Source organism: Oncorhynchus mykiss, chromosome 24 (genome assembly GCF_057628025.1).
Source record: "Oncorhynchus mykiss isolate SJ-2025 chromosome 24, ASM5762802v1, whole genome shotgun sequence".
NCBI lineage: Eukaryota > Metazoa > Chordata > Actinopteri > Salmoniformes > Salmonidae > Oncorhynchus > Oncorhynchus mykiss.
The window spans coordinates 21,064,663-21,074,939 of record NC_143045.1 but is presented as its reverse complement, the minus strand read 5'-3'; the positions used below and the strand labels follow the sequence as shown (position 1 = coordinate 21,074,939).

Below are 10,277 nucleotides of genomic sequence, written 5' to 3'. Positions count from 1 at the left end.
GGGCTTGATGCACTATCTGCTGAGATGAGGACCATGGCGGGGGTGGAGGAGTCTGGACTGTTCTCTTGGTTGGGAGCCTGGTTTGGTAAGTACACTGGTATGATGGTTACTGGATTTCTGACCCTAATTCTTGTATTTTTGTTATTGATGTGTTGTGCTGCTTGCATCATACCGTGTTTTAAGAAGTCTGTTACAGATGTGGTGAAGGCTTCAGGCATGATGATGTGTTGTGCTGCTTGCATCATACCGTGTTTTAAGAAGTCTGTTACAGATGTGGTGAAGGCTTCAGGCATGATGATGTGTTGTGCTGCTTGCATCATACCGTGTTTTAAGAAGTCTGTTACAGATGTGGTGAAGGCTTCAGGCATGATGATGTGTTGTGCTGCTTGCATCATACCGTGTTTTAAGAAGTCTGTTACAGATGTGGTGAAGGCTTCAGGCATGATGCCTTTGCTTTATGCTCCAGTTGGAGATGCTGATACTGAATCATGCTTTCAGGGGAGGATGGGACTGACTGAGGATGACCCATGCTGTGGGTGAGGTAGTAGAATAAATATTACACCACAGTTCCTTGTTTTACATTTTTGTTTTATGATAGGTTTTCTTTCCAGTATGTTTGTTCTCCCTGTTGTGATGGTTTGGAGTCCCTGGGTGGCATGGTGCCCACCTGGTACAGGATAGGAGTAGCTGAGAGGACCAGATGGTTTATAATAATGCTTTGCTCTGCTTTACTCTGTTTTCCATGACCAAAGTTATTCTATATCTTACATGTCAATAAACAATAAAGTCTTATCCTGTTTTTGTCAAAAGGGGGAGACAAAAGCATATATCACTTGTTGATTTTTTTTTTTTCTTGGATGATTTTTATTTTCTGTTTTTCTGTAAAAAAATATAATAATAATAATAATGTTTTATTAATAATAAACGTTTTATTATTTTCATGAAATGCTATTAACATATTACTATGTTGGGACCGCTGAAATAAAGGATAATGAGTGACACCCTAGCGGGTGTCAAAAGGGGGACTTAAATTTGACACCATTTTCTTTTATTCTGTTTTTAAATGAGCTGTTGTTCTCTTTTGACATGAGGGTTGTAAGTTCCTAGGTGGCTGGTAGCCAATCTAGTACATAGTGGGATCGACTGGAGGACATGAAGGTATTTTAAACGTTGTAACTGTTATATGATTCATTGCTGAATTTTTGTTCACACCCTTGGGGGTGTGAAAAAGGGGGATTGTTGGATCCTGTGTTTTACATTATAGCTATTACCATATATATGATTGAATATTATCTGCTGTTGGCTTGTGTGGATGTATGTATGTGTTATGCAACATAGTTGACTTGAAACATTGTTAAAAGCTTCAGGGCCATGGGCCTTTCTCATGATGGAAAAATACAGAAGACAGGGCACATTCAGAGCGTGGGGTTGCAGAACAAGTGGTCTTTTGTTAGATAACAGGAGCCAGGTGCGAGATAACGGTATGGAGCATGAGCGCATGGATTTTCTTCACAGCAAAAGTTACATCTATCAACAGAAGCGCCAAGAGGCGGGGACCCGCCTGAGCGCCTGCAATAGGCTGAGCAAGTTTAAACCACGCCCAGCCTCTACTGTGATAGGCCAACAGACGGGTTGGAACTGTCTATCACAGTATAAAGAATACTGTTTACATACATCTACGAAAGTTGCATTTGCCATTTATTACTTAGCTAATAAAAAATACATAGTATAAAATCAGTGACTTGTTATATTTATCCTGATACCAGATTCGAATTTACGCAACTCTAACATTAATTAAAACAACCTGATCTCCAACGCACACACAATGCAGAGTTACAGCGTTGCAGTTCAGCACCGGTTACACAGGGCACATACTGCATAAAACCTAGCACTGTTAAAAACAGAGTCACGAAGGGTACCTACTGCATAAAGTCTAGCGGTGTTAGACAATGGTAGTACTGTAGAGTACGGTATAATTACCAGAATCATTTGAAACACTTTTACATGAAGAGAAATAGTTGAAACAACCATTGAACATGACTCACACATCACACTTGCCCTTACATCACATCTGTCAAGTCAACGTAGATCAGGACAGAAGCCCACCCCCCTGCCTCAGAAGCATTTCGCTACACTCGCATTAACATCTGATAACCATGTGTATGTGACCAATTTGATTTGAGAGGTGGAAAGGAGACATGGCTGACCAATAGGAATCAAGTGTCTATTCTCAAGTAAGCCTGTCTGTACACCACCATGCATTCTTAAAATGCATACTGTTACAATGCATCAACACGACTACTTTAGTTGCAAAATAACAATTGAGTGTCACTTGACCACCAGAGGTTTTTACATAGCTAGTTAGGTAGTACAGTATAACGTTACTAACAGAGGTCAATATGACTAAGTAGCACATAAGTAGCAATGCATTTCTGGAAAATGCACACTTAGCAATGAAAAACAAGACACTTTATGCAGTCAGTTACCTACTAGAAATTCTGCTCATCCCAACTAACGCATGTAAACGCTTCAGGTGACTGCAGCAGTGCAAGTCCGCATTTTATTTATCCGTTATTTTACCAGGTAAATTGACTGAGAACACATTCTCATTTGCAGCAACGACCTGGAGAATAGTTACAGGGGAGAGGAGGGGGATGAATGAGCCAATTGTAAACTGGGGATTATTAGGTGACCATGATGGTTTGAGGGCCAGATTGGGAATTTAGCCAGGACACCAGGGTTAACTCTGATAGGGTTGAGTCTTTCGAATCCGATGTCAGGACAAATAAAAAGCAGAATCTTTCTTCAATTATCTTTAATCAAATTCAGGCAATAAATGGTAAATGCAATTTTCGTATATACGGGTTCACTGTAACACCACGCAGGGTAGAACAAAGAACTGTCAGGATGTACGTAAACAGTTGTTCTTATACTGTGATAAGCCAACAGACGGGTTGGAACTATGTCTATCACAGTAGAGGCTGAGCATGGTTTTAGACTTGCTCAGACTAGTCCCAGCCCCTTGGCGCTTCTTGGAGTTCACCCTCTGTCGATGTATAGATAGATTCTCACTGTTCTGGTATCACACCCTAGTTATAACAGTTGCTCAGTTCCTGCTATTGTGTTGTTCAGTATTTTTCCATCTCAATCCAACCTCGTGATGAGCCTCTCCTCCCTGTACCCGTCTATCTACAGTTCTGCAACATGCAGCAGTCACATCATGTTGCTCAGTATTGTCACACACACACACACACACACACACACACACACACACACACACACACACACACACACACACACACACACACACACACACACACAAAGCAGATGTTGAGCTGTTATCTACAGTTCTGCAACATACAGCAGTCACACCATGTTGCTCAGTATAGTCACACACACACAAACACACAAAGCAGATGTAGCAAGCAGTTGTTTAATCTCATGATGAAGCTCAAGTGCACAAACGCAGATACCTCACACAGCCAACATCAGATAATATTTAATCATATATATGTTAATGGCTATAATGTAAAACACAGAATCCCATAACACTCCTACGATAAGTGCCATGGGATCTTTAATGACCTCCGAGAGTCATGACACCTGTTTAACGTCCCATCCGAAAGACAGCACCCTACACAGGGCAGTTTTAGAATTATATTAATTACATTATATTAACCCTCCAACACCACTTCCAGCAGCATCTGGTCTCCCATCCAGGAAGTGACCAGGACCAACCATGCTTAGCATCAGAAGCAAGCCAGCAGTGGTATGCAGGGTGGTATGCTGCTGGCATTACTCTACCAACGATTTGAACCCTAAAATGCTCATGGAACTTACGCATGAAGCTCTTCCTCGTTTCTGTGTGCTGTTCAATATTAAACGACATTTTCTGCCAATGCATAAACTCAGTATGGCAACTAGAGAACGTTCCAACGGCCGCCATGTAGGTCACTGGTTATATCACGCGGGTGCTGTAGTTCCGTAACATAAGATAAGTGTAGTTCTTAGATTGTGCAGGTCCTGGTTAGTTTTCTTCGATATTTTTTCAGGTGAAAGGCACATTTTTCTCGTAATTTCATTAACCACCGAAATATACCCTAAGGTAAATTGCTTGCTTAAACCATAGACATTAAGGAGGCCTAAACAGAGAAATCAAACTTAAGCAAACTGTTTCTACATCAAGTGCCTTGAACATACGTCACTAGCGCGGGAGTTATTCATTATTCAGCGTCCTTCCTTTTGCAGTGTTCTGAGTTTAATGACGTGACCACTTCGATTCGCATGTTTATAACATACCAGTAAATAACAATGTAATCCTTTGCATAATTAACTGATTTAATGAAACACGTTCTTCATTTGCTTTAAATCAAATGTCACCTACTGTCACGCACACAGAATGGTTAGGCATCATTGGAATAGGACTTAAAGGTTCAATTTCTTCCAAGCCAACCACTATTTCGTAATCTCTCAGACATGCCACATACAATGAGAACTCGTGGAACCACAAGAAAACTACAATCCAGTAAGTAAAAGCATTCACATTTATGTACAATACATGACATTGCAAGGTTTTCAATGTCCCTGAAACTGTTTCACAATCACTTTACTACCACAATGATTTGATTGTCGAATGGCTATTAATAAATTAATGTATTTTATGTACTGTTAACCAGGCAATGACGAAGAGACAAAAAATTGTGCCCGCAGTGAGGATTCCCTATTGGAGATTGGTCAGGCAGTCCGGGGGGAAGGGGAAAGGCTCAGGTAAGACTTGAAAACGACTTCAAAGGAAGAAAAATCACCTGAATGACCGTAGTACAGGTGGGTATAATTGGACGTTCCAACATTAATCTGTTCCCAAAACTTCGTAAATAACAAGGTATCCAACAAACAAGCATACAAAGTTGTATAGCGGCCGAATAAGATACCGGGTAGGGAATGGGCTATTTCATTAATTATTTCACTCACCACGTGTATTAAAAAAAATGTCTGCTCACTCTGGTAGGCTATGGACAAACATTAAGAATAAGCTATGTGGTGAGTTGATGTCTATTGAGCAGCTAGTTAGCAAGGTGAATTGATCTACTTTGTATGTGTTGTTTTTGGCAACCTTGTACTTTACAAAGTTTTTGGCACTGATTCCTGTTGGAACGTTCCAATTATACCCACTCCCACAGTACTGTCACAGAGCCAGAGAGATGCTTTGAAAATGTCAAGATATTCTGTTCTCCTTATAATAGGATGGTGTCATCTATGGCTATTCCATGTCTGGCTTTGTGGTTAATGTGTCCACCCTTAGATTGGAAGGTTGGGGGTTCAATCCCCAGTCAAGTTATACCAAAGACTCAAATGGGACCTGATGGATCTGCTAGGCTTTCAGCACTAAGGAAATGGATTGGGGGTAAGGCCCTGCGGCAGACTAGCATCCTGTCTAGGGGGTATACTTTTACATCAAGCTGCCTAACGATATACAGAAACAGGAGATAGGCTCTTGCCCTATGGGTTGTTATGGCTTGTTAAGGCTTATTTACTATGCCATTTTGGGATCAAGGATTTGAAGACTCTTCCCAATCAAACGGGTTGTTGGGATGTTTGGAACTACCGAGCCTGTAACTTCATGCGAGACATGAAAGCGGGGCAGCAAGTATTCTTCTAGCACAGTAACTGAAAGGAGCATTGAGTTATGAAGGTGAGCCTCTACCTGTTCCTATTTCTGTTGGTTGTGTTTCAGGTATGGTACCTCTCACCTGCTTTCTCTTTTCCAGATTGTAAAGGAGTCCTATGTGGACCACAGTCAGTTTGACAAGACAGGTGTCCATTACGACACCTCCAGCCAGGCAGACAACCCCAGATGGAGTATGATATGAATGATTTCATGTTTACATTTGTTTGTGTTTCAAATGGCTGGAGATCAAGATACATCACTGATATGTAACAGGCTTTTTTAAAATCCAATTTAGACTGTACTAGTGCTCTGCTGGCTTGTTTCATGTGTGACTGCCAGGTTGGTGTCCAGTTTGAGAGGATGTTGAAGTACTTCATTCCTCTGTCTGAGTTGAAGAAGACCCACCTGCAGCACAAGGCAGGCCCCTGAACGGCATGGCTCTCTTCACCAGGGCCAGGCTGTCTGTCCAGCCCCTCACCAGTGGTACGTGGAGATCAGTGACACTGAGTAATATGGTTGTCAAATCTCCACCTCATCCTATTTTACAAAGCTTTTGTCTAAGTAAAATCATATATTAAAATGAGTTTGGAGGACAAAGACCCACTGTGAAGATTTGGACAAGATGATGCTGCTAATATGATGTTTACTGTCTATTGAACCATTGTGCTTGTATTGAATGAAAATTGGCTCAAGGTTTCTGTTTGTCAAACACCCTGGAGTTCATTTCTAATATTAAATGTTTATATTAAGACAGTTCATGTGTTTGCCTTCACTGTCTATAAAGGAGATCATTTCAGTCTAAACATGCAACATTTTCATTTCCAAGGTAATCAATCATTTCATCAGTCCATTTAAATATTTATCACGTGCAAGCAACTTATTTCTATACCAAAATGAGTGTGTGGATAACAATGCATATGGCATCAATTTATTTCAGTTTTGGGGAAGGGGCTATAATTAGTCATTTGCAGAGCACAAAAAAATACAGGAACATTTCAGGCTAAAATAAGTGTTAAACGTATTGAGGCAACAGGATTTAATTTGCGAGATACACTTAGGCACGACATTTCAAGTCTAACATGGACGATACAGAAGACTTCTTAATATCAGACCTCAAATACAAGCACTTAAAATCCCCGCCTAACAGTATTGGAATGCTTAGGTAAAGCATGTGAATGTAATGGTCATATTGTGACCGTCTGTATGCTATTCACTGTACATGATGGTATAAGAGGGTGAGAGTTCTATAGCTCTTATTTGCAGGACTTTAAAATGAATGGGTTAGTAATACTTTATCTAGCCCTCTCACTCAAAGAAATTGGATGACACTTCCAATGCAGTAGAAACCTTCCATTGATCTCCCTGCAATCATTACACAAGGACAGAGGCTAATGTGTATGTGGAGAAGCAACGGATACCTATCTGTGTAAAGACACAATTTCAGATTTCATTATGACAGACCACATTCAAATGTCAGGAATGCATTTGACTGGGTATGGAATGTTTTCAAAATGCATCACTGTTACTCATGACTAACTCCCTATGACAATACAGTGTTGTAGACGGAGTTAGAATCCATTCATTTAAAGCTAAAGCTAGAAATATATTTTGTGACAAAGAAAGTTGATAAATTGAAGATGACAGGGTATAATATTCCATTTTTCGGGTACCACGCACAGGGGGAGATCTAAACAAGTGGCCGGCTTACCTTTCACCGGATATGTGTGTGGATGGAATTGACCTGCAGCGGAATTTTAGACCTCTGTAATGCCTCATGCAGGCTTCTTTTTCATTGTTCAGGTGTTTACCTCTAGACTTCCCTTCATCCTTCCTTTATCCCTTTATTCAGCAGCCCTAATAAACAGAGGACTACTTTATCAGTGATCATGTGAGTTGACAGGTGCCCCCACTACTTTTCCACAGACACTGCCAGTCTTCTGTGAGGAGAATGAGTGGAGGCAGCTTTAGGCGCTGTCCTCCCTCGCCGCCTTCTCCAGGGCGCTCTCTGAACTGACTGAGCCCTCGAACCGCTGGGCTCCGATGGTGGCCTGGCTCGACATGCTCTTCCTCACCACATCCCCTTTCCTCCACAGTGTGATTTCCTGATTGAGAAGGAAGTGGTCATGAGCTCATTGTCTTAAATCACTAAAGCATTTCCATAGGGACACATTTACTGCTAGGTAGGAATGCAGTATATAATGTGCATCACAGTGAACAATGGATACACCATGTTGAACCTGACACCTGATAAATTCCCTCTAAGGGCATATAATTTCATCTGGGATCACTGCTAACAGTTACCCATCAGAAGCCACTGTTCTATACCTGCTGTTTGAAGTAGCGTCTCTCCTCCTCATCAATCAGCACCAGATTAAGGTAGTAACGCACAGAGAACTTCTTATTGATATCTCGCATGGTAGGGGTCATCTCATAGCCAGCCAGAAACAACCGTATTGGAATTGACTCTCCTTAAACATAATTAAAACACCCAGTTAGACCTGATGGGTAGTTTGAGTATTGCAATTTTCAAAAGCATACAATCTTCACTATATCCTTTACCTCGGACAGGAGCTCCATCCATGATCTCATATTTGGCGATGGTGTCATTTTCATGGTATACACTAGGACCGGTGCCAGTTGTCTCCCTTTTGATGATGTCAATCTCCATGTGCTTGATTTTAATCCGCACCAGCAGGAAGTAGATCTTACCCACAATGACGTCTTTCAGGTGGTACCTGTGAAAGACAGGAAGGATTGTCACAGGACTGCTCTGCCGCAAAGACAAATAGTCAAAGGAAAGGTTCTAAGCTACAATGATTTCTGCATGTTGCTGTGACTAGGAGAGGTGGCATTTTGTCATTTTGTAAATTGACAAAAAAATTGAGGTGACTGAGGGTACTGAAAAAATGTATCTCTTTCAGCCTTACTTGGATTTGTTGTACTCAAACTCAATGTGGAGACAGTCTTCGATCCCAACTTCCATTTTTATTGATGAGTTGAGCTCTGGGTACGTGCTGAGTGTGTGCACCACGATATCCATCTCTTTACTGATGTCATTCAGTCTCCTGCTCACCGTAGCGCGCAGAAAATATCTACAAGTACAAGCAACAGACACTGAGCAAACCTACTGTAATCTCAACAGATGTCATCCAACAACATATCCTCATTGCATCCTGAGGCTATAACATAAGATGGGCATCATCATAACCACTAATCACGATTTGTGTGTTTAATGCAAGACAATGAGCATGTGAAGCACACAAACATTACTCTTGCTGAGGATGTAGTGCTAGGCACATGACTGACAGGTCAAAGGGGATCTCGGGTTAAAAAGTGAGCCATAAAGTAATAGTTATTTTGGCAGAGAATGTTCAGGCTGAATGTTTCCTTACCGTAGCTTCACATTCTGGCCTGTGTAGGACTCATAGGGCTTCTCAACATGGGTGAACTCAAAGTCGAATGTCTGTGACTGAGTTAGCTCACCAGGCCTTGCCAGATCTTTCACCAGGGAGACAAACTCATGATGGTTTCCTCTGTCGTAGTACAGCTCTGTGAAGGAAGGACAGGTACACATTTCAGACATTCAAAGACATCACAAAATAACCACTCTCTCATAGAAGAATATATCCAGGCCTATTGGCACATATCGACACAACTGTTGTTAACTAAAAAGTCCAACATAAAGCGACATTGGATTTATTATGATTTATTTGGAATAGATATCACTGCATTAAACTAAGAACACTCACCAATCTGGCCTACAAATTCGATTTTGATGCCTTGATGTTCCAGTCTTTTCCCAGGGTTCTTCAGTGTAACGTTGACCTTTCCTGCCACAGTCTCCCCATCATAAAATAGGAAATATTTGTCCTTCTTCCCATCTTCAGTCTTATGTTCAGCCTTCTTTCTCGTCTCAGCATCAGTCAGAACTACATCAATTTCTGCACTTTGGCCAAAACTGAAGAAACTCATGCTTGTTATTTTCTGGCCCGTTTTATGAACAAGGTTAAGATTGATCGGATCTGAACAGATCTTTTAAGACCAATTTAGGTGACACTTTCAGTGACCTATTTCTTACTGAAGTAAATTCTGTCGTTCATTCGAAATGACGGAAAGTGCAACAACACCGACTTGTTTGTTACCAGCAATGATCACAGAACGTAGTAATTCTGCTTATAGTCAGCACATGCAGATGGGAGGTCTGGAAAAATATGCAAATGTTACCGTTATTTTACCTTTATATTTCTTCTCAAATTCAATTGAATTCATTTACACACAGCACCATGTCTTCATATCCCTTTCGATGAAATACCCTAAATACTACAAAACATGTCGCATGGTGATATCCACAAACACTGAAGAATGTAGCGTTTCCCTCGAACTCAAGATGTATCCGTCGTCATTCAGGCACCGATTAACATTATAGTGGGTCTTGATTTCCTTTAGAACGTTATTCACGTTAAATTGTATATTTCCTGAAAAAGCATAATATTGCAAGCGATCATTTCCTATGTTGTTGCACTTCCGGGGTTGTCTGGTTGACTGCATTATTTTTCAAAATAAAAGTTAAACTCTTCTGTAGTCATTTGCAAATAAAAAAGTCTCAACA

At 40.9% G+C, this 10,277-nt stretch overlaps 1 protein-coding gene and 1 long non-coding RNA gene across 2 annotated transcripts; one reads left to right on the top strand and one right to left on the bottom strand.

The window, feature by feature from the left end:
- The first annotated feature begins 1,065 nt into the window (after positions 1 to 1,065).
- On the top strand, positions 1,066 to 6,417 carry LOC110503968 (uncharacterized). The gene is made up of 2 exons (XR_016491374.1): positions 1,066 to 4,525; positions 4,677 to 6,417. It is a non-coding gene; the product is annotated as an uncharacterized LOC110503968 (long non-coding RNA).
- A 165-nt stretch (positions 6,418 to 6,582) lies between these two features.
- Positions 6,583 to 10,224, bottom strand: LOC110503967 (vacuolar protein sorting-associated protein 26B-like). Its single transcript, XM_021582657.3, has 6 exons — positions 9,418 to 10,224; positions 9,061 to 9,217; positions 8,596 to 8,760; positions 8,228 to 8,403; positions 7,994 to 8,136; positions 6,583 to 7,770 (listed from the first exon to the last, which is right to left on the bottom strand). The coding sequence occupies exons 1-6, from the start codon at positions 9,638 to 9,640 to the stop codon at positions 7,633 to 7,635; spliced, it is 1,002 nt and encodes a 333-aa protein (XP_021438332.1). The 5' UTR covers positions 9,641 to 10,224; the 3' UTR covers positions 6,583 to 7,632.
- Between the last annotated feature and the right edge of the window lie 53 nt (positions 10,225 to 10,277).